Source organism: Emiliania huxleyi (assembly GCF_000372725.1).
Source record: "Emiliania huxleyi CCMP1516 unplaced genomic scaffold EMIHUscaffold_58, whole genome shotgun sequence".
Classification (NCBI taxonomy): domain Eukaryota; phylum Haptophyta; order Isochrysidales; family Noelaerhabdaceae; genus Emiliania; species Emiliania huxleyi.
The window spans coordinates 339,090-366,527 of NW_005197648.1; the positions used below are offsets into that span (position 1 = coordinate 339,090).

The 27,438-nt window shown below is 66.3% G+C and overlaps 6 protein-coding genes across 6 annotated transcripts; 2 read left to right on the forward strand and 4 right to left on the reverse strand.

Annotated features, from left to right (window-relative positions):
* Positions 1 to 111: 111 nt before the first annotated feature.
* On the forward strand, positions 112 to 3,130 carry EMIHUDRAFT_464857 (hypothetical protein; the record flags this gene model as incomplete). The annotated part of the gene is made up of 7 exons (XM_005764780.1): positions 112 to 773; positions 893 to 951; positions 1,111 to 1,302; positions 1,778 to 1,877; positions 2,040 to 2,219; positions 2,452 to 2,622; positions 2,813 to 3,130. The coding sequence occupies exons 1-7, from the start codon at positions 150 to 152 to the stop codon at positions 3,128 to 3,130; spliced, it is 1,644 nt and encodes a 547-aa protein (XP_005764837.1). The 5' UTR covers positions 112 to 149.
* Positions 3,131 to 5,078: 1,948 nt separating this feature from the next.
* Positions 5,079 to 6,101, reverse strand: EMIHUDRAFT_213651 (hypothetical protein; the record flags this gene model as incomplete). Its single annotated transcript, XM_005764781.1, has 1 exon — positions 5,079 to 6,101. One exon carries the CDS (start codon positions 6,099 to 6,101, stop codon positions 5,079 to 5,081), a length of 1,023 nt encoding a protein of 340 aa, XP_005764838.1.
* Positions 6,102 to 10,734: 4,633 nt separating this feature from the next.
* EMIHUDRAFT_104274 (hypothetical protein) lies at positions 10,735 to 15,390 on the reverse strand (the record flags this gene model as incomplete). Its single annotated transcript, XM_005764782.1, has 3 exons — positions 10,735 to 12,235; positions 13,397 to 14,509; positions 14,723 to 15,390. 3 exons carry the CDS (start codon positions 15,388 to 15,390, stop codon positions 10,735 to 10,737), a joined length of 3,282 nt encoding a protein of 1,093 aa, XP_005764839.1.
* Positions 15,391 to 17,623: 2,233 nt separating this feature from the next.
* On the reverse strand, positions 17,624 to 20,106 carry EMIHUDRAFT_213655 (hypothetical protein; the record flags this gene model as incomplete). The annotated part of the gene is made up of 4 exons (XM_005764783.1): positions 17,624 to 17,923; positions 18,212 to 18,400; positions 18,542 to 18,735; positions 19,026 to 20,106. 4 exons carry the CDS (start codon positions 20,104 to 20,106, stop codon positions 17,624 to 17,626), a joined length of 1,764 nt encoding a protein of 587 aa, XP_005764840.1.
* A 290-nt stretch (positions 20,107 to 20,396) lies between these two features.
* EMIHUDRAFT_452207 (hypothetical protein) lies at positions 20,397 to 24,171 on the forward strand. The gene is made up of 4 exons (XM_005764784.1): positions 20,397 to 21,380; positions 21,486 to 22,397; positions 22,482 to 22,968; positions 24,133 to 24,171. Exons 1-3 carry the CDS (start codon positions 20,454 to 20,456, stop codon positions 22,797 to 22,799), a joined length of 2,157 nt encoding a protein of 718 aa, XP_005764841.1. The 5' UTR covers positions 20,397 to 20,453; the 3' UTR covers positions 22,800 to 22,968; positions 24,133 to 24,171.
* A 390-nt stretch (positions 24,172 to 24,561) lies between these two features.
* On the reverse strand, positions 24,562 to 25,932 carry EMIHUDRAFT_357395 (hypothetical protein; the record flags this gene model as incomplete). The annotated part of the gene is made up of 4 exons (XM_005764785.1): positions 24,562 to 24,716; positions 24,792 to 24,833; positions 24,921 to 25,264; positions 25,333 to 25,932. Coding segments are annotated over 2 exons (811 nt in total), but the record flags the coding sequence as incomplete, so codon positions are not given.
* Positions 25,933 to 27,438: the final 1,506 nt, after the last annotated feature.

Here is a 27,438-nt window from a genome sequence, read left to right on the forward strand (position 1 = left end):
CCAGTGCGCGCAAATCCCGTGCGATGGAGTTTTGTTGTAAACAGGTAGGTGGAAGGTGTTGAACGTCGGCTCTAGCAGTCAGGAAAAAAACTCTCTGGGGCAGTCCACACCCCGACGAGGCGGGCGGCACTACGGGGCGGCACCACGGCATGCCTCCCAGATCCCGCAGGCGTGTGGCCTGGCTCGTGGTCGCGGCATCCTCCGTTGGCGCCAGTGACGATGGCGCAAAGGGCCGCGCGCTCAACCTGCTCGCGGGCGACAAGACGCCCGCCGCCAGCGAGGAGCCGCAGCAGCTGCTGCTAACCCGCCGCGTGCGCGAGCGGATGCTGAGGCGAGCCGAGAAGTCACTGCGGGGCGAGGTGTCGACGGCGGCCGCCGGATGGCACTCGCTCGAGGCGGAGCGGCTCCTCGAGAAGCTGCTGCACTATGCAAGCTCCGTGATCGCAAAAGAGCAAAAGACGCGCGGCAGCCGAGTCGCCTCGGAAGCGTCGTGGGGCGAGGCGGAGACCGAGGCGCTGTGGCTGCTGTGCCGGACGCAGCTCGGTGGCATCGAGGCCTCGCTGCACGCGCTGGACGCCGCCGCGAAGCGCGTCAGCGCCATCAGCACTCGCTGGCACACGTCCGCCATCTCTCTCTGGATGCCACCCTTCCTCGGGCGCGGCTCCTACTCGTCGGTGAGCGCCGCGCCGCTGCTCGGCTCGGCGCGCTCGCGCTTCGGCGTCGGCGCGCGCCACCGCGCGCTCCTTCGCTCCGAGCGGCTGCTGATGGTGCAGGTGCCGCCGCCACCGCCGCCACGGCTGCTGGAGACGGGAGGAGAGTGAGAGAGCGGAGGGAGAGAGCGCGCGGACGGCGCGGCATCGGACCTCTCGCCCTCTCCCCTGCCCACTGCCAGGCGGGCATGCTGCACGACCTCCGCGTCGCCATCACACGCGCCGGAGGGGAGTGGCTCGAGTGCGAGAATAGCCGAGATGCAGCCGAGATGTAGCCGAGATGCAGCCGAGATGCAGCCGAGATGCAGCCGGAGGGGAGTGGCTCTGGCGCGGCTCTGCGGCTCAAGACGGCCGCCCCCTCCTGCACGGCGCCTCTTCACAGCGGGCGGGTGCGAGCCAGGTACGGCTCGTGGCTCGGAGGGCCGCCCGTGCGCGGCATGGAGTGGGACGTCCAGATCTCGGCCGAGCGGCGCCGCGAGCTGCTCTCGCTCTGCGCCTCCGCCAACGAGGCCCTCTCGTCTGCCGCGCACCGCCTCACGACCTACGGCCCGTACGCGCTCTACCGGTCGCAGCCGTGGGCGGCGGCCGGCGGGTGCGTCTCGCAACCCTGTGCTCCCCGCACCGCGCACAGCGCCTGCCCCACGGGCCTAGCTCGCACGGGCGCAGGTACGGCGGCGTCTCGATCCCGCCCTCGCGGCTGGCGATGATCGAGGCCACCCAGGCGATATATACACACCTCACCGCCCTCCTCCCGCCCGCGAGTCGCGTGGGCCAGCCCTGAGGACCCGCCAACCCCCAGGCGCACCTCACCGCCCTCCGCACCGTCCGGCGCGCCCTCGACGCGGGCCGGGTGCCGCGCGAGCTGCAGCCGCCCCTCGCGATCGCAAACGGGCAGCTGCTGCCCGCTGCCCTGCTCGTCGCCGCGTGCTGGCGCGCCGCCGGAGGCACACAACCGTCAACGGCACAACTCACCGTCACCACCGCCACTGTTGCTCTCACCATAGGTACGCCGCCGGAGTCCTCACCTCAAACGAGCTTAATTAATTGTTAATTAATTAATTACTTAGGTACGCCGCCGGAGTCCTCACCTCGAACGAGCGGACACGCGCCGCGCTCGACCTGCTCACCAAGCTCGGGGCCGACACGCAGCCCCCGCTCTCGACCTTGGTGGCATGCCCGCGCCTCAAGAGGGCTGAGGGGCGGGGGGGGTGTTTGACGCCGTAGGCAGCGGTTCTGGACTACGCACTTTGTGGACCCGGCGAGAGACCACAGTTGGCCGAGCGGAGAGAGGAGCGAGCAACGGCTCACCGCGAGTCATGGCGTCACCAGGTGAGAGACATCCTCGCCGAGCTGTACGGCGCGCCGCGGCCGAGCATCGACACGGCGACGGCCGCGGCGTCGCGCAAGTCGCTGCACCGCGCGCTGGAGGAGTTTGTGCGCGAGGTCTTCTCGGGGAGCGAGGACGAGACGGAGGCGGCGGCGGTGCAGGCGGCGGCGGGCTCGATGGAGGTGATCAACACGGTCTTCGAGGCGGAGGCGCGCCGGCCGCTCAACGGGCTGCTGCGCGGCCAGCTGCCGCGCGCGATGCTGCTGCAGATCCAGCATCTCAAGGCGAGGGGGCGGGGGGCGGGGGCGGGCCAGGGCGAGGGCGCGTGGCGGTGAGGGGGGTGGGGCGGGCAGGGGCGGGCAGGGGCGGGGGAGTGTGCGAGAGGTCAGCCACGCCGCCGCGCCCCTCCGTCAGGTCCTGCTCGAGGAGCAGGTCGAGTACGCGGACCAGATGCTCAAGCGAAACGACTTTTCGCTCCAGCTGATGGCGGTGGTGCCCGCCCTCCTTCTCGGCTCCGGCCTCCTCTACTTGCTGCGCGCCGCCTACCAGCGCCTTCGCACCTCCTCGCCGCGCGGGCCGATCGAGGTACGATCTTCCCACATCTCCCCATATCTCCCCCATATCTCCTCGTCGCCGCGCGGGCCGATCGAGGCACTCTCCCGCCCCAGGCCCCTCCCCTCTCCCCGTGCACCCTCTCCCGGTGCCGTCCCTCTCCCTGCGCGACGCCTCCGACGCCGCCTCTCTCCCCCGGCGCCGATGCGTCCTTGCGCGGCAGGACATCCGGCGAGAGCTGGTCACCATCCAGCGCATGCTCAACCGGGCCGCAGGCACGCCGTCGGCGGGCGCCGCCGCGCTCACCAAGCACGAGGCTTCCCCGATGGACGTCGCCACCGCCGGGGAGCTCGTCTTTCGCGTGCAGCGGCTGCGCGTCGCCGGGGCGCGCTGGCTGCGCGGCTGGCTCAAGACGGACATCCTCACCGACGCGAACGAGCTGCTCGACTCTGGCCGCCTCTCGGTGCTGCAGCGGGCGCAGCTCGCTAACTCGCTCCTGCGCCGCCTCGACAACTCAAAGGCGCTGATCCACCACTGGTGACCGCACAGTGCCCCCCCCCCCCCCCCCCGCCTCGCGACTCGCGCATGCCCGACCTCTTCGCGCCTCAGCCCTCGCCCGAATCGTGCTCATCTTGAAGAGATGCTCTTCGTCCCTCACAAAACATCCCTCTTGCTTTGCGTGCGGCACTGTCGTGTGCTCGTGTCTGTGAGCGAACACCGTGGCTGAGTGTGCGTGTGCCTCTGTGAGCGTCGACGTTGTCTCTTGAGTCTTGTGCCCAAGTGCCATGCTTGTGCGCGCGCCCCCACCCCATATTTCAGAGATACAGAAGTCCCACCCGCGACCGCGACTGCGACTTTGAGCGTGCGCCGGTGTGAGCGAAAAGCTGAAGCCTGTGAGCCCCGCAGCCCCCGCGCGGCGCCCCGCCCGCGCCCCGACCTCTGCTGTTACACACGCAATACACCGTCTGGTTTTAACAGGCATGGTACTGATAGTAAACGGTTCAGAACCGGCCAAACCGACAGGCTACAGCCCCACACACGCGCCCGCCATAGCTCCTGGAGAGCATGCGCGAGTGACGCGCTACAAGCCGCGAGAGTGGCATCAGAGGCAGGAACGACGTGCTCTTGCTGCACCTCGCAGCTGCACCGAGTGTGCTCGCAGTGTATGCCACGGCCGCCGCCTGCGGCATTGCTCTCGTGCAGCTAGGCGACGCAGGTCCATCAGCAGGGCTCATCCAATGCGAGCGCACATTGTGCGTAGCCGCGGGCAGGTGGCAGTGCACAGCCGCACACCGGCTGTGGCGGCTCGAATGCCCCCGGCAGCAATGCTGGTCATTAACTTGCGTATTGGGGCCGCAGCAGACTGCTGCTGTGGCAGCAGCAGCAGCCTGCTGCTGCCTGATTCAGTCAAGCCAGCGGTGCAGCGAGGCGTGCAGAATTCGCGCGGTTTGGTACCTCCTGAGGCTGAGCGCGTTCAGACCCGGTGACCGGAGTTGGATGCTTCGATGGAGCTCGCCGCGCTCCATCGAACCATCCATGGCCGGACGGCGGAGCGTGAGGTGGCGAGCGGAGAGATGTACCGCAAGACAAGAAAAACACGGACCTGACGGATGTCAGCATCATCGTCTCGTCATCGTCAGTGGCTGGGTCTTCTGGCTCCGACCGGACGGCTCCACCGCCCAGCATCTGAGACATGAACGCGAGGTCAAATTCTGGCACGTACGGCGGCAGCTCGGGCATCTGCCTCTGCCCCCTCGCCGCATCGACGAGCGCGCTCGTGTCAGCTCGCCGCTGCTCCTGGTGCCGCTGCTTGGCCGCCGCGCTCGCACTCGCTCCGCTCAATGACATCGTGAGGCTGCAACGGTCTGCGAGCTCCTCTCGCCCAGCGGGTCCACCACAGAGTTCTCCCTGTCATGTGCCCAAATGCGCCCGCCGTTTTTCGTCATACCCCCCCTCCGAAACCCGCCGACTTTGATTGGGTCCGGTTCAACCTCACTCTCATCTTTATACTTACAGACAATCTTATATTTCAGACAAACGTCAGATCTGTGCCACCCTGGGCTGGACCTAGTCGGGCCGACGATGTGGAGGCTGGAGGTGCGCTCTCGCGGCGCGCCGGGAAGTCGTCCCCCTTCACTCGCAGTGAGTGCCAAAGTGGCCAGTGCAGTCCCTCATCTCTTCCGTCAGCTACTCTCGGCTCTCGGTCTCGAGGACTCGCTCTTCACCGCGCTCACTCAAATAATCCAGAATACAGTAAAACATCGATACATCGTGTATATATACAGAGCTCCGCCGGGGCGCGGGGGCGAATCAGTCAGCACACAAAATACATATAGAGCCGTACAGATACACCGGTGGAGATACTCTACGAGTGCACGAGCGGAGCGCCGCCTGGGTCGCCGCGTCGCCGGTGGGCCCTGCGGCCCTCACTGCTGGTAGCTGCTACATCTACATGCACACATGAAGTGTAGCTAATACACAGGTATAGCCTATGAGGCTCGCAGTGCCTGCGATCCCTCCCCATTCCGCATCCACGCCTCCCACTCGGCGCGTGCCGCGACGTACTTTGCATACTGCTCGTCCACGTACGCCGCCGCCGCCTCGTCGCTCAGCGCCGACGCCCGGCTCACCTCCGCCACGACGCCCCAAAAGGTCTCCCTCAGGCAGGCGAGCATCTTCAGCGCTCCGAAGCGGGCCGCCTCGTGGTCGTCGATGCGCGGCCTCTGCAGGTAGCTGGCGACGAGGCGCCGCTCCTCGCCGGCCGACAGCGCGCAACCCATCGACAAGACGGCGAGGTCCATCAGCGGCTGACCCGCGTTGGCGTACTCGAAGTCGACGACGAACACCCGCCAGCCGCCGCCTCCTGGCACGTCCCGCACGACGAAGTTGTCGCAGAGCAGGTCAAAGTGGCAAAAGACGGGGGGCTCTGCCGGCCAGCCAGCCTCGACAAAAGCCTCGGCGCGAGCGATGACCGAGTCGCACTCCTCCAGCAGCGGCACCCGCGAGAAGCCGCCCTCGCGAGCATAGCTGATCCAGCGAGCCAGGTCGGGCGGCGCCCAGCGCGGCGGACCTGGCGGCGCAACCTGGAGGAGCTCGGCTGGCAGCGGCGTGGCGTGCAGCGTGCGGACGGCCGCGGCGAGCGCGTGCAGCAGCTGCTCGTCAGCGCCGCTCGCGGCCGCATGCACCTGCTGCTCGGTGAGCGCGCGCCCGTCCACGAAGGCGCACACGAGAGCGTCTGGCAGCTCCGCGTGGTGGACAGCTGCGCCGATGCCGGACGCCGCAGCCGCGATCGCAGCAGCCTGCTCTTTCCGCCGCGTCACGCCCCACGGTGGCAGGTCGACCCCGATCCGCACAAAGAAGCGCTCCCCGTCTGCTGCAGTGGCGACAAAGTTGCGGTTGGTGCGGCCCGTGCCGAGGCCAAGCTCGGCCTCCACCTCGGTCGTCGGGACGATACGAACGCCGGCCGCCCAGCAACTCAGCGAGCGCGCTCGTTCGAGCGCGGCGTCGACCATGCAACGCACAAAACCTTGCGCCGTCCGCCGCGCGTGGGTGCCTGCGACAGACACCGAATCCCCTCATCGGCGTTCTTGCGGAAGGAGGTGCGAAGCGGGGCTCTTGCCATCCCAGTGGCCTCGATAGGTGTTGTGTGTGCTGCAGCTGGGGCTGGCCGCGAAATATCCCACTAGATCCCACCATGAGGGGGGTTGGCGCCTTTGAGCTCTCCTAACCTCTTGCTGCCCAGGTTCCGACCCTCTGCGTGGCCGACTCACACAGCGAGCCTTCCTGTCTCCCTGCTGCTGATTCATCGGTCGTGCTCAGTCAAGATATTGTAGAGACCGACCATATGCACAATATCTTGACTGAGAGCTAAGCCCAGTTCGACGATCGGCAGCCTCACCGCGGGTCGCGCCGCTGTGCAGCGAGAGCCAGGCTCGCCCGGCGAAGGTGACCAGAGAGTGCTCAACAAATACCAGAAAAAATCAGGGAGCCTCAGAGAGTGCCACTGCCATCACCCAGGCCGCGGGAGCCGATCGGCTGCGCCGAGGACAGCTCCCTCAGTGTGCTCCGCGGCTCACCAGTGTGCGCCGCGGCGCCGTCCAGCCACTTTGGCGGCCAGCCACCGGTCGAGTTCTTCGACTCTGGAGGACAGAAAGGTACCGTCTGAAAGGTATTTTCATGCTCTATTGACTGGCGAAAAAATCCCCCGCCAACTGTTTTCACAGCGGGCGTCATTCACACCGAAGCATGAGCAAAGCATCGGGCAGCAAGAGGCTAAGGACGGGAAAAGCGTGAAAGACGATCCACGCCGCTCTCGCGCCACGCCACCCGACGTGTTCAGCGACACTGGCGAAGGTCTGTAGACCCAGCTCGTGAGACGCGTGCTGGGCAACACCAATGTACGCTCGAGACAATACGACGCACAAAGACGGATCCGAAGAGAGCGCACGCTCGGAGCACCATCCGCGCGTGGCGCACGGCGCCGCCTCGCCGCGCGCGGCCGGCCGGGCGGCGGCGTGCGGAGGAGAGGAGAGAGACTGACGACCCGCCGACGGAGCGGTGAGGGCGTCCGCTGGGCTCGCTCGGCGCCGCGCGGCTCGACGGGCGGCCCGTCCGCCGTGCGGCGGCCGGAAGGCGCGCCGACACGCTCGCCGTCTCGCCGCACGCGCCGGCGAGGGGCGCCTCGGCCGCGCGGGTGCGCTGTCGGTGGCAGCGCGGTGCTCGGCGGCGGTGCCAGCCTCGAGAAAGGAGCGGCGAGCCGCGCCTGCGCGCGTGCGGCGGGCCGTGGGGGTCGGTGCGGCTGCGCCGGGCTCTCGTGGGTGTCTGGGAAGCGCAGCAGGCGTGTGTATTTGGTCCCGCTCTCGGGGCGGCTGGCGGGCGACTTTGAGCGAGCCGATGCTCCGCGACGCGGTTTCGCGACGCGATGCGCTCAGAGCATATGCTGCGGGACCTCTGTGGCTGGACGCGTACCGGAGGGGCGAAGGCCAGCGACGCGGGGCGGCGAAATGGGGGCGTACCCCCCATCTGCCACGGCGGGCCGGGGGTATGCAGTTTCGCTCGCCCCCCGAGGTCTCTTGGGTCGCGCTGTGAATCAGAAAGAACTTTTTTTTCTTTCAGGGCAAGCCGACTCAGGGTGTGTGGCAGCCCGCTGGCTGTGTGTCTTGTGAGCTTGTTTGTGTCTGTGTGTCGCTCGTGCGTGTCGTCATCATCTGTCCCGCGTCCACCCATACCGCGCTGGTGTCCAGTCCGAGCCTGGCTGTTCTTCACCTTTCTACCTACCTACCTGCAAGTGAGTGTGTGTGTGTGGTGTGGGCGCGAGAATAGCTCCGCCGTTCATGGAGGCAACCGATGCGAGTCGACTGGTGTGTGTCGTCGTGGTTTCGTATAAGAATACTCACTCACTCAAGGGGTTCTTCGGGGACACACCTCACACGATTCCAGAAATGGTTGTGTCCCCGCTCCTCGCTCGCCCGGGCGGAGGGCATGGCCGCGGAGGAGGCGAGTACGCGCTGCCAGGCCTTCCGCAGACAGCCTCTTGGCCAGACTGAGGGTCGGCTTTGTGTGGCGTGGCCCGTGCGCTGCGCTGCACAAAGCTGCGTAAACTGCGGGAGCGTCCTGTGCTTCCTTTGGGAAGTGCGCACCTCCTTCAGCTGGTGGAAGGCCGTGCCGCCGCTCGTCTGCTCCGTGGACAGGGCGGGGAGACGGCGCCGCAGCGCCGCAGCGTCCGCTGCACGCCGGTGCAGCACTCTGCTGCCTGGTGGGCAGCATGCTGGTGCTGTGCGCGGTGTTTGCGAGGCGGCTTTGGCGCTGTGCTGCCAGCCGAGGCGAGTGGCGCGAGGCACGCGCGGCGCCGCGCGTGGCCCGGATGGCGCCAGAGAGCGCTCTCGATGAGCCAGCCGGCGCGGCGCGAGCGCCGTGCAAGCTGGCACATCGTCTGCATGCTGCCGTCGATTCTCTGGTCGACGGCGGTCAATCTCACGATTGTCGATCAAAACCGGCGGGCTTTGTGACGCCGTTTACGCAATCGTTTTTTGGCCTCGCTTTCTCTTTTGCTTGGTTTTATTTTGTTTTTTCGTTTGCGAAGCGACAGAGGGGGGGGCGGGCGGGCGCTAACTATGGGCAACTACATGTCGAAGGTTCGAGGACGACTACTCGCCGCCTGGGTCGTTTGGGGCGCGCGGCTCCGTCGAGGACCGGGCGCGCCCCTTACCCGGCGCGGCGTAGGTCCCACTCTGACGTATAGAGGGGAGGCACGGACAACGGCCCAATTCATCAATTCCACTCATCTTTCGCCGTTACTCCAACTTTGCTTTGCCGATCAAAAGCGCCCGTCCTTTGCTTTTTAGCCGCCGAAATTTAGCTGGCTGTTTTTTCTTTATAGGCGTCTGCAACTTCCAAGCTGCGTATTCTTCTTGTATTATCGTCGAGTAGTGCGGTACTCCGTGGGGGCAGTATGTATTCTTGGAAGATGTGCGTATTCTCGTCTCACTGGCTCCGAGTAGAAAAAGAAAGAAAACATGTTAATACTGTTCATTATAGCTCCGAGTAGAGGGGGCGGTCTGCTGCTAAGGGAAACCCGGAGCGCGGAGCCAACCCTCGGAGACCCGTGTTTACTTTACGGCCCTTTCCTGCGAACGCGCACCCCCTGGGCTAGGGCTCTCTTGCCCGCAACCCGATGCCAATCATCCGGCCCGCTGGGTGCGCTTCTCAGCTCCCCGGCCCTGGGTGTGCGGTTGCCGACTGCACTCCAAGTGCTCCAAGTACTCACACTCACGGGGGCGTGTGAGTGAGTATTCTTGATACGAAACCACGACGACACACGCACCAGTCGACTCGCATCGGTTGCCTCCATGAACGGCGGAGCTATTCTCGCGCCCACACCACACCTGGCTCCAACGTGGACACGCCCATAGCTGGGGACACTACTAGGTCACGCATGGCATCACAGAAGTTTTGTCTCTGGGCCCCGAAAGGCATCTCTAGAAGTGTCGTTACACATGCCCCCTCCCCTCCTGGGCGCATGCGCCTCACGTCTCGCCAGAGCATAAGCCCTTGGCGTGTGGCGAGACGAGTTTTTCGCCATGCAGCGAGCAGCAAGCCGCCCGCCGCAAACAGCCGGAGGCACTCACACACACACACTCACGGGGGCAAGTGAATCCCGCTAGGGTGGGCGTGCTTTCACAGCCTCATACCTTTGAGCGGGTGCTTGAAAGATAATTTTACAAGCTTTTAAGTTCGCACCTGTCGCTGTCCCTTTTGTCAGTAGCTGGAGAACTAGGAGAGCGCAACCAGTAGGAGGCCCGCGCCTGCCCCCGTGCCGCCGGGTGCAACTTTGTCCTATACGAGAGGGGGATCCCTGGGTGGGACCCTGTCGTGTGGGTGAACGCTGCCCAGCCCCCCTCCGTGTCGCGATGCGCTCCCCGCTCCCGTTCCCATGTGTCCCTGATCGTCCTTACAAGATCCTGCTCGCGCAGGTGGGGACCCTGTCCTTCTCCCACCCCTTGTTTGGTGTGTCCGTTTTATTTATTTATTTATTACTCCCTCGCACAACACTGGGCACGGGACTGGCGCGCACTGGAAGAGAAAGCGTAAAAACAAGGGACACTCTGTCATGTCATGTCGGGGAGGACAAGAGAGATCCACCGAGCATGGGCAGCCTCAGAACCCGAACCCGAGCCGGCTCCCTTCCGCGACACGGGATGGCAGGCACGACTCGGCAACCGCGAGCCGCTCACTCCCCCAGTCCCATTCCAGCATCTTCCCCGCCTCCTCCACCGGGCGGATCCGCTCCCGGCTCCCGCGCCGCCTCTCGCACCACCTCGCGGTCGCGATCACTCATGCACGTTTCGAAGGAGCACACCGGGGCCACTCTCGGAGCGCAAAGTCCTCCTGGGGTCGGCGTCAGGTCCACCGCACCACCGCGCCACTCGCGCCGGCGGGCCCCTTCACCAACGGCCGGCGGGGGCGGGTCTCGAAAGAAGAAGTTGAAATAATGCCGTCCAACCTCCGTCTTTTTCTTTCTTCGATGACTGTGATCTGAAGGGGTCCGCCCGCAGGCGCATTTTCACGACTGGACATGCCGGCCCACGCGCCACCCGCCATCCCCCGACTGCCAGCCCCAGCCGCACGAGCTGCCTCACCGCTCGCTCACAGCCGACTGCGCCTCCCGAACGAGGCGAGCGGGCGCGGCCGCCTCGCCAGCCACTGCCGCATCATGTCGCGCGCCGTCGCCCCCCACCAAGCCGGCGCGAGCCACGCGCCGGGCGGCCGCGGCGCGGCCGGCGAGGCGGCGGCGAGGCGCTGCGCGAGCGCCGCCATGTCTGCGGCCCCGAGTCCGTCGCTCACGTACGCTCGGCCGAGCGCCTGGTACTGGAGCAGCACCTGCGGCGAGGTGTCGTCCATGCGGCCCTGCTTCGCCGTCGGCACGGGCGGGTTGAAGCGGTAGTAGTGCGTCGCGCCAGCCTCGCCGCCGCCCTCGCCAAACACGCCGCAGAGGAGGGAGTGCACCTCCTCGGTGCGGGTGGCGGCGCCCGCGAGCGTCGAGAGGGCGTGCGCGAACGAGGTCGGCTTGGCCACCGGCCGGGGCTCGAAGGCGCCGGTGCCGAACGAGGCGACGCACGCGATCTTTGCGCCCGGGTAGAGCGCCTTCGCCTCGGCGAGGGCGAGCGCCGCCGGGTTGTTTGCGAGCAGGCCGCCGTCCTGGTAGACTGCGGGCGCCCCTCCGCTCGGCGAGAGGAAGGAGGCGGGCGGGAAGAAGGAGGGCGCCGCAGAGGTGGCGCGACCCGCCTCGGCCTGCGAGAGGGAGGAGCTGCCCGGGATCGGCGGCGCAGCGCTGCGGGCTGCGGCGGCGGCGGCGGGCAGCTCGTAGTTGCGGAAGAGGAAGAGGGAGGGGGGCAGCTGGCTGACGGCGCACGCGACCACAAACACGTTCGGGGGCCGGGCCGGCGAGTCCGCCTCGCCCGCTCCGCACCGCGCCACCTGTATGCGCTCCGAGTAGCGCCGCTCCTGCTCGGCGCGTCGGTAGAGCATGCTCGCTCCTTCTGCGGGGCCGCGCTCGGGCCGTCTCCGGCTTCGAGCCTCACGAAACGCCGCCGCCGCCTTGCGCCACAAGAGGCGCGGCCGCTCGAGCCTCGCCGCGGCGGGGGTGTCGGGCGGAGAGGCTGCCCTGGCCGCCTCGGCTGCCTCGGCTGCCTCGGACCCGTCGTCGCTCGTAGGACACGCTGTCTCGGCCGCCTGCTCCTCCGCCTCTGGGGCCGCCTCGTGGAAGAGGTCGTGCAGGATCGCCTCGAGCGCGGCAGCCTTGTGGATCGCCCCAGTCATCAGCAGGTTCGAGGCCGCCACGTGTCGCGGCGTCTGCTTAAAGACCGACACGGAGAGCTGCCGGTACAGCTCCTCGATTCGCGCCAGCGGGAAGCCCTCCTGCAGCGCGAGCGCAATGATGCCGCCGGTCGACGTGCCTCCTATCACGTCAAAGAGCTCGTGCACCCGCCGGCCCGTGGTCTCCTCCAGCGCTTTGAGCATCTCGATCGTGATGAGCCCTCTCGTCCCGCCACCGTCGAGCGCGAGGACCCGGACCCCGTCGGTAGCCTGCCGAGGCTGCCAGCCATCCTGCAGCGCACGGTGGGTCTGCGCGAGCCCGTCGTCGCTGCTACTCCCGCCGAGATCCATGCAACGACCGCAGCCCCGCTGTCGCACTCCCGATGCGAGCGCAAACTCCAGGTGAGCTCTCGGCGGAGCCAAAAAGAATTTTACGCGTGACTCTGGGCACGTTCTCCCATCCCTCCGTGACAAGGGAGAGAACGACGAGGGTGGGACGACCGCGAGGTGGCATGAAGGTTGCAGCGAGAATAGGCGAGAGACTGCGAAGAGAGATAGGAAGAGGCAGACTCCCTAGGGTGGGCGACGGATAGCGCACCACACACCTCTCCTTAAAATCCCTGTGTGGTGGCGGCGTGCCGTCCTCCCATCCCTCCCTTGGGTTGTCTGTTTTCTTTCTTTCTTTCTTTCCCATCCCTCCCTTGGACTGTCTGTTTTCTTTCTTTCTTTTTCTGGGCACGGGACTGGCGCGCACTGGCACTAACACAGGTACACCACGGGAGCCGCCTAAGGCTAAGCGACTCCTGCGAGGGCGGCGAGGCACTTAGCTCCGTGCACCCGCCCGCCCCCGCCACAGGCAAGCTCATTCACAATCTGCTCTGCGATCGCCGAGTGAAGAACGACTGATACGCTGCTTCTGCAGCTGCTTGCGATTTATGACAACCTCTACCTGCTACACCGTGACTCCCGCGGCTAGTGCGGCGCCTCAAACAGCAGCGCCGAGCGCGATCAGCCGGTCCACCTGCTGCAGAAGCCCTCCCTCAGCGGCGACCCCTGTGCTCTCGTTCGCCGCCGCCACCGACGCAGAGAGCGAGGAGCGCGCGTCCAGCCCCAAATGCGCACAAATCCGCGATTCGTCGTCCGAATTCGTTTCCGATTCGTTTCCGATTCGTTTGCGCAACTTCCCCCCCCCTGTCTGACCAACAGCCTGACGAACGTTCGTTGCGCGCTCCATTGAGCATTGTACATACATAAATAACACTCACACACACACACACACACACACACACACACACACACACACACACACACACACACACACACACACACACACACACACACACACACACACACACACACACACACACACACACATCGCGAGGCAAAAACATCCGAGACCGCCCGGCCCCCCTCCTATGGGTGTGCGTTCTTCACCACTCCTCAGTAGCTCCGCCACTCCATGCTCGCCCCCGCCGGCGCGCTTGCAGCCCACCTCTCCGCCATCCGCGGCAGGTATGTCATGACGTAGAGCTCTCGCGTGACCGCGTTTGGCGCGGCCTCGCCGTCGGGTAGGTAGCCGTTCCAGCAGTGCTCGAACCCTCGCCCCTCGTGCGCTCCGATGACAATCTCTCCGCCAAAGGGCGGGTCGAGGGCCGGGTCGGAGGCCCAGTCCTGCAGGTCCATCACGGCGTTGGTGAGGAAGAAGGAGTCGGCGCCCCCGACGTACACGTGCAGCTTGCCCGACAGCTTCTCGCCGAGGCCGTGCCGCCACTGCTGCTTGAGGCGGCGCGTCATGTCGAAGCGCTCAACCCACTGCGACGCGACGCTCTTGTTGACGGCGCCGTACTCGCAGTCGCCGCTCGGGTCCTTGCAAAAAAGCCGTGCAGGGTAGCCGTCCGCGCCCCTCGGCCCGAAGACCGCCTCCCACACATCCCACTGGCCGCACGAGCGCGACCTTGGGCCGAGGACGACCTCGCGCCGGTTCATCTCCTCGACCGTCGCGGTGGTCTGCCCATAAGGCGACCCGTAGGCTGGGGTCGATGTGCCAGGCACGGTGGCGGTCCCCGAATAGTGGTCGCGGTAGCCGGGCCGCGGCGTGCGCTTGAAGGCCGAGTCATAGAAGTACGCGTTGCGGTCGGAGTAGAGGTTGATCGTCGTGTACGAGGCGAAGCCCACCGGGTCCGGGCAAGCCGCCACCGCAAAGTTGAAAGCGTCCGGGTACAGCACCTGCATGGCAAAGGCCTCCCAGCCGCCCGTCGACCCTCCGAGCAGCCCGCGCGCCCAGCCCGCACCGATGCCGCGGTAGCGCTTCTCGACGAGCGGAAGCAGCTCCTTGAGGATGGCGCTGCCGTACGGGCCGACGTTGGCGCTGTCGACCGCGTAGCTGTCGTCAAAGAAGGGCGTCGGGTGGTTGAGCGTGACAACGAGGGCCCGCGCCCCGCGGAAGGGACCGTCTTTGCTGGTCCAGTTGCTGTACAGCCAGTAGGCGTACTGCTGATCGACACGGTCGTAGCCCGACAGGTTGGCCGAGGGCGGCGTGTCGTCGAAGCGGCCACCGGGGTTGAAGGTCGCAGAGTAGTGGCCGTGGGCGATCAACAGCGGGTACCTGATGCAGAGTGGTGGCTAAAGGCGGTCAGCAACGGCAGCCGAGCAGGGATATTGCGGGGTCACAGCGTCTTCTTGTGAGTTTGTGTGTCTGTGTGTCACTCGAGCGTGTCGTCATCTTTTTCCCGCGTCCACCCATACCGTGTTGGTGTCCAGTCCGAGCCTGACTGTTCTTCAACTTCCTACCTAACCTAACAGCGTGGGCGATCATCACCTCGCCGAAGGGCGCTCGTGGAAGCCAAACGGCAGCAGCACGCACGCCTCGAGCTTCATGCGAGTGCCCCAGAACCGCTCCAGCAGCGTGGAGTGAATGGAGACCGTCTTGATGTAGTCGGTGTCGTCACCCTTGCCACTGCAGCCCGGCGATCTCACGGCTGCCACTTCGTGCGTGAGTTCCAGCGCGACGGGTCCCGACCAGCCGCCGTCCTGCCCGAGGACCGCCGAAACCACGTCTGAGTACAGCGTTCCCGGAGGCGATCCATAGGCGCCATCGCCGCCCGCGTCGCTGACGCACGAGACGGGGAGGAGCAGGTCGGCCCCGTCGCCGCGAAGGTAGCGGCGGTACGGGAAGAGCTCCGCCTGCACGCAGTAGGTGCCCGCCGGAAGACTCGCGATGCTGTGGCGTGGGTAGCCAAGCGTCGATGCATCAATCGCAACGGTTCCGCCTGGCCTGAGTCCGCCGTCGGGCACGTCGACGCCGAAGACCTGCGCTGTTTCCTGGCTGTCGGAGCACTGCGCCCTGGGCGGCGCTGTGTCGCAGCTCGTGCTCAGGTACACACGGACGCGGCCAAGCTTTGTGCCGGACGAGCGAGGGAGGGCGACGGTGAGAGAGCCGGCGGTGGCCGCTGCGACCCAGCCCCAGCCAATCGTCAGCGCGGCCATTGGAACGAATTCACGATTTGTGTGTGTGTGTGTGCAGACACACACCCACAGAGAGAGAGAGAGAGAGTTGAGAGAGAAAAAACCGCCAATGGCCGTTATCCGTTAGTGCGGACGTCGCCGCGGCTCGCCTCTGCCGCGGAGGCTGCTGCGCGCACGCGGCGGCGCGGCTCTCTCGCGAGACGGCTGGCGACGCGGCTCGCCGCCGACATGCGCTGCGCTCGTCCGACAGTCCGCAGCGTGGCGTGCGCGGCGCTGCGCGCGGCTCTGCGAGCGCTTCTGCGCCTGCACTGCCTCTCCCTGTTGCTGCTGGTGGTGGTGATGATGCTGCTGCTGTGCATATGCTGCTGCTGGCGCGGCGCGGCTCTGAGACTGGGCTCGACGCGCGCGTCGCAAGCATCTGACGAGGCGGGCGGCGTCGGGCAGGTGCGCTTCTCTCTTTGGTGGTGGTGGTGCTGCTGCTGCTGCTGCTGGTGGTGCAGATGCTGCTGCTGGTGCGGTGCGGCTCTTCGACTCGACTCGGTGCGCGCGTTGCGGCGATCTGACGCGGCGGGCGGCGTCGCGGGCGGCAGCGGTGGCGGCTCGCGGGTGGAGGTGGAGGCTGGTGGCTGTGGTGGACTTTGAGTTTATTTCATGGTGGAGTACGGGGACCGGGGGGTCAACCGGGAGGCAGGGGGTTCGACCAGGCGACGGAGGACCGTGGGCCATCGCGGGGACTGTATCGCCGGAGGCGAGGCAGGCAGATCCGGATGGTCTTCACGCCGGTGGGAGGCACCGAGGCGTCTTGGACGCTCAGCTCTACCTTAAGCTCCTGAGGGGCGCGTGGTTCTAACCACGTAGTACGACTACAGCCCACCACAGACACACTCCCTCTCCACACGTGTGCACACACCCTCACCCTCTCCTCTCTCCTCTCTCTCTCTCTCTCCTCTCTCATCCTTGTCTGCTGTCTGCCTGACTCAGGCACTCAATCTGCCGATGCGTGATTGTGTGTGGGCTGCTCCGAGGGGGCCCTGTGCGATCCGATGGGTAGGGAGTCTGTGCCCGGGCGGTGTCCGGTGTGGAGTCTCTCTCTGATCCCACCTGTGGTGTTGGGTGTGAGGTCGTGGAAGCTTCGATCCCAAGGGGGGGAGCCGAGCCCACTCATAACCAACTCTCAGGGGCAGTAGGTGGGCGAGCCTCGAGCGCGCTCATCTCGATCGTGAAGGCGTCGCTACGCGCGGTCTTCCGCGGGGGGAGCTTCGTCGACGGGTGCGGGAGCGCGGCGCAGCCAGTGCCGTGGCGATGCCTCCGGCTGTTTGCGGCGGGCGGCTTGCTGCTCGCTGCATGGCGAAAAACTCGTCTCGCCACACGCCAAGGGCTTATGCTCTGGCGAGACGTGAGGCACATGCGCCCAGGAGGGGAGGGAGCATGTGTAACGACACTGCTAGAGATGCCTTTCGGGGCCCAGAGATAAAACTTCTGTGATGCCATGCGTGACCTAGTAGTGTCCCCAGCTATGGGCGTGTCCACGTTGGAGCCAGGTGTGGTGTGGGCGCGAGAATAGCTCCGCCGTTCATGGAGGCAACCGATGCGAGTCGACTGGTGTGTGTCGTCGTGGTTTCGTATCAAGAATTCTCTCTCTCACACCCACATCACGATCCCGGCGTGAACACAACTAACTGACGGATCCGCTCCTGACAGTGGCATGCACCGCGCTGCGGCGCGTGCCACTGTCTTTGTTTGAAGTTAAAAGTCGAATCAGAGCGCCGTCGGCGGGGCGCTGATCCCCGATTTCCTCCCCCGGACCGCCCGGTGTTTCTTTTTTCACGAGATGTAGAAGACATCGCGGTGAGCAGACAGAGTCGAGTATTTTGAACATGGCAAAAAGCCAAAGCGTCATTTGGGAGAGATCTTGCTAATCGTACGGCGAGTTGCTGTTGGTCACGCAAGAGTCCGGAGGGCGGAGACGCGCGGAGCATTGTGATCGTGGCATGCAGGTTAGTGAACGTGAAGTGAGCGTTGCTAGGGCAGGGCATAGAAGTGGTGCGTCAGATCAGTGTGATCTTCTGCTGTCAGAAGAGAGAGAGTTGAGTCAGCTAGTCGGGGGGGGCGGGGAGCGTGTGCGTGTGCGTGTGGCTGAGTGGTCAGTGTGTGTGAATGACGGCAACCCGCCCGGCCCGCCGCCACCAACAGCCTTCCCTTGTCGAGGCTCCGTTTTGCTGCGGTGCCGCGCGGAGGGCCTTTGCGGCGCCGCTCACGCCTTGGCGGCGTCGGGCTGCGCGTCGGGGTGTGCCGCTTGGAAGTAGGGCAGCGTGGCCGCGTGCGCCTCGACCGCGCGCAGCCGCGGGTACGGCTGCAGGTCCACCTCGAAACGGCGCGCGTTGTAGAGCTGAGGCACCACGCAGAGGTCGGCGACGCTGCTGTGCGAGCCGACGCAGAAGCGCTCGTCGCGGTTGGCCGCGGCGAGCTTCTCTGCGGCGGCGAGGCCCTTGGCGATCGCCTCGCGGCCGAGGCTGCGGCCAGCGTCCGACCCCTGGTCCTTTGCGGCGAGCGCCTGCCGGGCGGCGGGGGGAGGCACGCGGGTGGAGGCACGCGGGTGCCGGCAGGGGGCGACGGCGCCAGCGGCGGGCGGGCGGGGGGGTGGCGGGGGGGTGGCGGGCGGGGGGGGTGGCGCGGTGACGGGGGGAGGGGGGGGAGGCAAAGCAGGCCGTGCGTGCCGGCCTGGTTTACCGCCCCCGGCCGGCCCCCCCGCCCAGAAGGCACCCATTTGCCCCAAGTTCTGGAGCGGCTGCGTGCCCGCGTTGATGACCTCGGCAATCTCGCGCGCCCTGGCGCGAGGCACCGGCCCGAGAGGGAGGAGGGAGCGGCCGGGTGCGGAGGCCGCCTCGTGGAGGAGCTCGAGGATGGCGAGTGACTGGGTGAGGGAGTGCCGCTCCCCCGCCGCGTCGCTCCAGTCCAGCCGCGGCACCTGCCCCATCTCGCTCAGCCCGCGCTGCTCGTCTGCAAGCAGGTTGACGCGCGCGTAGGCGTACTCGACGCCGTAGAAGGAGAGGGCGACCCGCACGCGCCACGAGCAGGAGGAGCGCCAGTACGAGTGCAGCACGACGTCGCCCAAGCTCACCGGCGGCGGCGGCGGCGGCGGCGGCGGCGGCAGCGTGGCCGCCGCGAGGACCTGCCCCGCGCACTCGCCGAAACCGAGCGTGTAGCCGCTGCTGTGGAGGCACGTGCCGCGCATCGAGACCGTGTCTCCGTCGCGGAGGAACTTGCGCGTCGAGCCGTCGCAGAGCGGGCCCACCTCCCTGGTCCCCTGCCAGCACAGCTCGAGCAGCGAGCCGTACGCGCTCGCGTCGGCGCCCGAGATGGTGCCTGAGGCGGCGCGGCGGAGGAGGAGGAGGGTCTCGGGGCCAGAGCAGTCTGAGCGAGCGTCGCTGTGGCGGAGGGCGGAGGGGACGCGCGCGCGGCGGGGCGCGCGGGTCGGCGGGGCGCGCGGCGTGCGTCCCCCACCCGAGGGGAGGAGGTCTGCGGGCCGCATGTCGCAGCCGGTGACAGAGTCCAACTACCCTTCTCCAACTACCCCCACCCGAGGCGAGGAGGTCTGCGGGCCGCATGTCGCAGCCGGTGACAGAGTCCAACTACCCTTCTCCAACTACCCCCACCCGAGGCGAGGAGGTCTGCGGGCCGCATGTCGCAGCCGGTGACAGAGTGGTGCACGAGCTGCTGCGGTGCGGTCCAGTACATGTGGCGGTAGTTGGAGGTGGTGACGACGGTGGCGCGGTCGCCGCCCGCCGGGGTGATGGCCACCTCGAGCTGGACGTCGTACGACGAGTAGTTCGGGTCGCGCAGGTACGGCAGCGGCACCGGCTCGGCCTGCGAGCCGGCGCTCGTCGCGCACCGAAACGGGAGGAGCGCCTCCGCCATCACCACCCAGGGCGAGATGGAGGTGGCAAAGTTCTTGGCGCCGAAGGGGCCGAGCGGCACGTACTCGAACTTTTGCACGTCGCGCGCCGACCAGTCGTTGCACAGCACGAAGCCGAAGATGCGATCCTCCGCCTCGTCCATCTCGAGCGGAGCGCCGAGCCGGTTCGCAGGCCCTCCGACGAAGAAGCCCATCTCGAGCTCGAAGTCGAGGAGGCGGCAGGGCGCGTGCTCGGTGCCCTTGCTCGCGTCGGCCTTGTCCAGCTGCAGCTGCCCCTTCGGCCGCACCACCGGAGTGCCGCTCACGACGACCGACGAGGCTCGGCCGTGGTAGCCGACCGGCAGGTGCAGCCAGTTGGGCTGCAGCGCGTTGTCCTTGCCGCGGAACATGACGCCGACGTTGGTGGCGTGCTCGCGCGACGAGTAAAAGTCGGTGTAGTCGCCGATCGCTGCGGGCAGGTGCATCGCCACCTCGGCGCGCGGCACGAGGCACCGGCGGCGCAGCTCGGCGCTCTCGCGGAGCGCCGGGTCTGCGCCGTCTCGCGCGAGGAGCTGGGTGAGCGCCGCGCGGACGGCGAGCCACTGGGCGCGCGGCTGGGCCATGAAGGCGTTGAGCGTCGCCTCCGCGAAGACGGCCGCACACGCGCAGTGGTCGATGAGGCCCTCGGCGAGCAGCGCCTGCATGTCGAGCACCGACTCGCCGATCGCGACGCCGACGCGCGGCGAGCGGCCAGAGAGGGTGTGGCTGAACACGCCGAAGGGGAGGTTCTGCACCGGGAACTCGCTGCCGTCCGCTCCGTCCACCCAGGAGAGCAGCAGCATCTCGTCGCCTTGATGGAGGGAGGGTCAGCGCCTTGTTGTAAAAAACCGTGGTGCGTTTATACGAGGTCCCCCCTGACCGCCCGCCCGCCGTCGGAGACGCTCTCGGCGACTCGTTGAGGCGCCGAGGGAGGCCCCGTAGGCAGAGTCCCACACAAACAGCCCGCTATCGTGAGGAACAACACCCACAAACTTTAAGTTACCTTCCATCAATCGGTGTCGAAACATCGCTCGGGACAGCGCTCAACAAGAAAACTGACAAGGCGTGACTAATCCCGGAGTGGCCGCAACTCCTCGGGCCGGCACGCTGCAGGCGTCGGTGGAGTCCCTCCTGCAGTCCCTGCCCATCTATGTCGGCGACTGTCGAGGTCTCGACGCCCACGGACCTCAGCTTCCAGTTCCACCACATCCACGTCTACGTCGAGCGCGACTCGCTCCGGCCGCTCGCCGATTACAAGAAGCTCGAGAGCCAGCTCAACGCGCTGGCGTCGCGCGGCTCCTTCGATCCCTTCTCGGGCGGCATGCGCTTTCTTCCCGCGGGCGCGCTGCCCGCGCGCGTCGAGGAGGGCAGGCAGATCTGGAACCAGCTGGTCGATCCCGCTGACCGCCGCGACGAGGCCGAGTATGCCTCGGCAGGTCAGGACTTTGTCGAGCAACTCCTGGTCGGACTGGGCTGGCGCGTGACGGCCGAGTACGTTGGTCCCACCACGCGCTCCGTGCTCGTCACCTCGGCCGACCCGTGCGGCGTCAAGTTCTGCGTCACGTGCGCACTGGTGGGCGGCGACGACGCGGACGAGCCGTACGACCACTTCCGTCGCTCTCACGTCGAGCGCTTCCTCACGGCGCACGGCGGCCGGCCCGGCATCGCCGCGCTCGGCTTCGAGGTGGCCGAGGAAGGCGGCGTCGAGGCGATCCTGGCGCAGTACCGAAAGAGGCATCCGGCGCTGCTCGTGTGGCACGCCGGCGCGCACGCCGGCGCGCCGAGCAGCGACGTGACGACCGGCAAGCGGGCTCGTGTCGACTGGACCCTCACCTACACCGACGTGCGCAAGGTGCAGGCGCCCGCAGCCTCGTCCGCCGCCGCCGCCAAGCCCGCGGCGGAGCTCGAGCTCGGTCGCATGCGGATCGGCGAGGTTTTCGCCTTCTACACGGCGGATGGTGCGGCCGCCGACGACGGGACGGTCCTCCGCTTCGTGGAGCGCGCAGGCACGTTCGCCTCGAGCCCCGGCTTTGCGAACCCGGAGGGGGTGCTTCCCGGCCTCGCCGACGCGGCGCCGGTCTTCGACGGCACCTCGATCCCCGCCTACTCGGACCACTGGGCGAGTAGCGTGCTCGAGGCGGCGCTGTGAAGAGCGTCTCTTCACACGCGTGCGTGTGAGCAGGTGAGCAACGTGCTCGACCGTGAGGGCTTCCTGCGCACGCTCGAGGAGGCACTCGGCTTCACGCCGAAGGTCGACTTCAACGCGGGCGTCGTCGCGGCAGGCGAGGCGCGCATCGAGAGCACGGTGACGGGCAACACGTCGCGACGCCTCGCCGTCTCGGGCGCCGACGCGCTCGTCAACCAGAGCCAGGTGTACCTGCCGATCAACAACGCGCTCTCGCCGGTCGGCCACGTGCACGGCTTCCTGCAGGAGATCGGGCAGGGCATCCAGCACGTCGCCTCGCGCGTTGACGACCTCAAGGCGTTCATCGAGCGCGTCAACAACTACCGGCTCATCACCGGCCGAGGCTTCACCTTCCTGAACATCCCACGCTCCTACTACGGCCGCCTCGACGCGCCGCTCCTCGCAAAGCACACGACGTGCTCCGCCGTGCTGCGCGAGGCTGTCTGCGCCGCGCTGGTCACGGCGGGGCTCCTCTCGACGACTGGAATCCTCGACCTCGAGGCGGCGACGGAGCGGCTCCGCGCGGCGCTCGCCGGCGCCGCCCTGCCCGTGGGCCTGGCCGAGGAGCGCGACGCGAAGCTGGAGGAGATCGTGGCGACGGTGCGGCTCTCGCGCTACTCCAACCTGCACTCGCTCCTTCGCGACCACCTGCAGGAGGAGGAGTACCTGCAGATCGTGCGAAACAAGATCCTCGTCGACATCCAGGGCAGCGACATCCTCTACCAAATCTTCACCGCGAACATCCTGCAGCGCCGGCCCGGCGACGAGGCGCCCTTCCTCGAGTTTATCCAGCGCGTCTGCGCAGACACGCGCTGCAAGGCACCGCACGAGGCGTGCAGCAAGCCGATCCGTCCCGGATGCGGCGGCTTCGGGATCCGGAACTTTTTGACCCTCTTCCTCTCGATCGAGGTGTGGCGGCGGCCGCCTCTCTCCCTCGCGAGGCGGCTCCCGGCGCGCCGACGACCGCCCGCCCTCTGCGCTCTTCGCTCGCAGGTGAGCAAGGCGATGCGCGAGCTCGCCGACGCCGAGGAGGCGGCCGACGCGGCGGGCTGCGAGCTCGCCCGCCGGAAGATTGAGCTGTTCACGGAGCAGCTGGACGCGAGCAACCCGATCCTCACCGACATCTCCGACGCGATGACCAGCGAGGGGGAGTGCCTCGACCAGCTTGCCATAAGCACAGGGTCTGCGTCAGACAAGGCGCTTCTGCGCGCCAGGGCCGACGAGATGCGCGCAAAGAAGGAGGCGGGCAACGCCAGGCTGCAAGAGGTGTCGACACAGTACGCCACGCTGATGAAGTCTCTTCGCGCGTGAAGGCCTCTCGTCTCGCCCTGCGCGTCTGCTCCGCCTCCCTCCCCGTCGTCTGCCCTGCGTCGTCTGGCGACTGGTCCTCCATAGTCGGTTGAGGTCGCCGCCCTCCTCGTGCCTCTTGTCTTCCCAACGTTCCCTCAGCGGCCGATGCCGTCTGCTCCGACTCCCCCCCGTCCAAATAAATAAATAAATAAAAACGGTCAAACTCTGAGACGAGATGGGATTTAGGGACATGTGTCCCCGCCCTGCACGATCTTGGTGTGAGGGATCTTCAATCCGTCCCCTCACCCCCTGGTCACTACCCGACACTAGAAGAGCAGCAAGAGTTGGGGCTGCGGCTACGGCTGCGGCTGCGGGAGGGGCTATGGTCGCGGGAGAGCCGCTGCGCCGCGTGGGCGCGCCTACACCGCGCTTGCTCCGCTCGCCACCTCTCGCAAAGGTCCAAAGTCATAGCCATCACCTCCTCCGGCAAGTCCTTTTCGCCTATCTTGCCGTCCCTCCATGCCTGGTAGAGCTCGTCGTCATAGCCATATTGCATCACAGCCTGCTGCACTGCGTCGTGCACAACCCCTGCCACCCTATCCCGCGCCTCAGCGTCGGAAAATTCGAGCTCGGAGTCATACCCGGAAGCAGGCGCAGACGGCCGCGGCGATTTGGCAGGCGGCGAGGTGGGGGAGGGAGAGCGCGGCGGTGCGCGCTCGTGGCTCCCGCTGGTGCCAGAAGGGCCAGCGCCCAATGCGCTCAGCCTGTTCTTGTCCACCACCTTGGGAGAAGGGGGTGGGGGTCCACCTCCCTTGGGTGCGGGCTTGCGGTGTTCCTGCTTCCGCTTGCCCGACTTTGGCGGGTTGCGGCCGAAGTTCTTCATGGTGAACCTGTCCGGCTTGCCGCCCTTCCCGACCCTCGTCCACCCCTCGGGCGACTCGTTGGGCCGGGGTTGCTGCGCCTGTTGGTGCTGCGAGTGTGCCTGCGATGCTGCGGCCGGAGCGGCAGCGGCGGCAGGCGGTGCCACGGGCGGTGCGGCGAAAGTGGCGGTAGGCTGAGGCTGCGCAGCGTCCTGCGCGGCCTGCTGCCTGGCCTCATCCTCCCGCCTCTTCTCAGACTTGGCCTGGATGATGTACTGATACCCAAGCGGCACCGGGTTGATGCTGACGGAGTGCCAACCGTACCTCTCCATGCGCTCCGCGAGACAATCAATCATCGCGTGGTCGCGTGGCGACACCTTCTGGCCGAGGACGCGCTCGACCATCCGGATCTGACGCACGTGGAACGGCTCCAGGCCCGGCATGGAAGCCTCGGAGTCGGACATGGCCCCGTTTCGCCGTTTTAGAGACTCGTGGTCCAGTATCCATGTTAAATAAATAAATAAAAACGGACACCTCTCTACTGTGAGGTGGGTAAAAAGGAAGAGGTCCCCGCCCTTGCCCATGTTCAGAAAAACTCCGCACTAATTCGAACTTTCTCGCCTCTCGGCTCGTGCGTCGTGAACCCTCGTGTGGGGCTCGGGGAGAGGGGGAGTAGTCAAGCAGGTGCGTGGGGGGTGGGCGGGAGGGGGCCTGGGAGCATTTTTTCGCATTTCCGAGGCAAGCGTGGGCCGTGATGGGCCCCTCCCGGCCTCTCTCTCACGCAGGTTATATACCTGGGCCAAGGAGACCGCTCACTCCGGTCCGCACGCGGTTTTACCCAGTACGCTCTGTGTACGCTCTTGTAGCTTGTACGCGCTGTGTGTCGCTCTGTGTACGGGGATGATCATGAATCGTGAATGGCTAAAACTTCAAAAAGAGTTCATTACGTTGCATGTGTGACAACAGCTAATCTGATTTCGAACTGCCGGCGATGGGCGGAACGGGGCGGCACCTACTGTCCGGCGCCGCTCTCGACGGCTGGAACTGTTGGTATTGTTGGTCCTCGTCTTGCGCTCGCCTACAGCCGGAGTGGCGGAGGCGCCTCGTCATGGCAGGTGCTAGGCCGGTGTCGCGCACCGGCGCGCGCACGCACAGCCGGTCCCGCAGCTCGAAGACGAGCACGACGAGCCAGTACCTGCGACGAGGGGCGGCACCAGTGGCGTGCACGGCCTCCGGTGCGGTAGACGTATGGCGGCTAACGGGGCGACGGCTCGGCGTGCACATGAGCATCAGCAGCGTGACTCCGACCGCGGCGGTGGTGAAGAACCAAGTGTGCATGAGCGCCGCAACCACGCCAAAGGAGGTGCGGAGGTGGAGCGTCGCACTGTAGACCTGCGGGCGGCGGGCGGCGACCGTCATCCCCTCGCGGCCGACAACCCTCCGCAGCCACAGCCCTCGCGGCCACGGCCCTCGCAGCCAGCCCTCGCGGCCAGCCCTCGCCCAAGCCGTGCGCCCTCTCGCCGCCCTCGTCCCTGCCTGCCCGCCTCCCGACTCGCCGGGGGCTCGCCCTCCTGCAGCGAGCACGAGGAGAGCGCCACGCGCATCTCGAGCACCGGATGGTCCCGCCTGTAGGGACAGGCTCCGAGAAGGCTCCCCGATGGCTCCACGGAGCGCACAGCGCCGGCCGGTCGCGCCGGTTGTGCAGCTCGTCGGCGAGCGGCGCGCAGTGCGTCTGCTTCTCCTCGAGCAGGCCGAGCACAAGAGGCAGCATGAAGAACAGGTTGCCGAGCCACCGCACCTGCGGCGAGCGGTACCGGAGCACAAACGGGCGCGCCGACGCAAAGAGCATCGCCGGCGGCGCCGGCGGTGTCGCAGCTTGCACCGCATCGAGGGCAGTGACAGGCGGGCCGTCGGCGGCGGCTTCGCCGCTGTCGCCGCCGTACAGCGAGAGCTCCGCCAGGAATGTCCCGACCTCCACGTTTGGCGGCGACTCTGGCAGCTCGAGGCAGAGCCGCGCCATGTACTTGTAGCCGGGAGCGAGCGGTGGTGCCGCCGCGGCCACCCGCCCTCCCGCATCCGAGGGCGCGAGCCGCGCGGCTGCCACACGGCGCGTGACGTTTGGCGGATCGCAGAGGCCAAAGTGAAGTGGATAGTTGAGCTCCGCTTCCGGCACAGCGGCGGCGTAGATGGCCGAGTAGACGACGGTGGAGAGCACGAAAGAAGCGACAATGTGCGCCACGCCCCTCAGCGTGAGGCCCAGGCTGGTGGTAGCGGCGGCCCGCAGGCGAAGCATTCCCGATGATCAAAGAAACAACAAGAGTTTACCTTGCGTTCTCTGTGTTCGTGCGTCGCCCATCTCTCCTGAAGATGACTAATCTATTTATCCCTTGGCATTCTGTTTTTTTTTTCTTTCCCTGTCTCCCTAAGCTAAAATTTAAATCCCTGTGTGGTGGCGGCGTGCCGTCCTCCCATCCCTCCCTTGGTTGTGTGTTTTCTTTCTTTCTTTAAAATTAGGTCGTACCAGGACAAAATAAAATGAAAAAAGAAAGACGCTGGCCCAGAAGATCGGCCCGCGAGGTGGGGTGCTTGCTAGACCCGGTCGCAGTTCTCTTGCTCCAAGTGCTCCAGCTGCTTGCGCTTCGGCGGTTAGTGGTGCACTGCATGTCATGTGCATGAACATGTGCATGTGCATGTGCTTGTGCATGCACATGCACATGTACATGTGCACGCCGTGCGAGATCCGAGATAAACGACAAAAACCGAAGAAACCCTTTCGGGAACAAATTCGGCCAAATTGGCGGCGGGCTTGGCGCGGCAAGCGCAGCGTGGGTCAAGCTTCGACCCGCGTGCGCACGTCCAGTGCTAGGCTGCATCTCCTCCAAAGGGGATTCTGCCATGTTGTTGCCGTGCTGGCTAGCGCTAGCACGAGACGCAGCTGCTGGCATCACCGCCGGCAGCATTGCGCCTGCAGGTGCGAGCGCGGCGAGGAGATGGGTGTGCGCCCCGGCCATGCTTGCCGAATGTCGGCAGCCTTAACGTGGTCAGCCTCTGCGCTCCGCGCACCACGGCCCGGCAACTTGTACGTGCCAAAACGACGAAGATTTGGGTTGAGTTCCGTCGGCCGCAGCGCCGATGTGGTGACCCAGTGTGACGTTTCCGGCGTGCCAGCAATAGTTTGCTCACAGACCGACGCGCAGAAGTTAGTACAAGTTGTTACTAAGCAACAACACCTGGGAAAATATGCCACCTAGGAGGAACGACTACAGAGGATTAATTGAGCACTTGAGCACCAGATAGGGTCGATTCCGCATGGTACGGGACCCCTCGATCGTCTCGCCCTCCCTCACTGGTATGTTCATTGGGGGGGGTCATAGAGGATTAATTAGTTTGCCAACAACAACCCCCTTTTTCTTAGTTAGTTTTGTTTGAGAGATGCCGCGGAGAGTCAGCAGACAGCGATGTGAGGAGCTTCCAGCCGGAGGATTGAATTCTTCTTTTCGGGTTTCTTGTTTTTTAATCCTTACCTTTTAGTTTAGATAGTCTTGACTCTTGAGTCTTGTGAGCTTTGTGTGTGTGTGTCTGTGTGTGTGTCGCATGGTGTGCGTGTCGCTCGAGCGTGTCGTCGTCTTCTGTCTCGCGTCCACCCATACCGCGCTGGTGTCCAGTCCGAGCCAGGCTCTCCCCGGCTGGAGGAGAACTCCCGGGGGGGGGGGGGGGGGCAGGCGCCAGAGCTGCCGCGTTGCATGCACATGTACATGTACATGTAGCGGCAGCGCCGCAGGCGCTAGAGGCGCCGCAGG

Coding starts and splice junctions, on each gene's coding strand:
- EMIHUDRAFT_452207 (XM_005764784.1), top strand. CDS start 20,454: ATGTCGGCGACTGTCGAGGTCTCGACGCCCACGGACCTCAGCTTCCAG. Junction 21,381..21,485: donor GCCTCGCCGACGCGGCGCCG/GTCTTCGACGGC, acceptor GCGTGTGAGCAG/GTGAGCAACGTGCTCGACCG. Junction 22,398..22,481: donor CCCTCTTCCTCTCGATCGAG/GTGTGGCGGCGG, acceptor CTTCGCTCGCAG/GTGAGCAAGGCGATGCGCGA.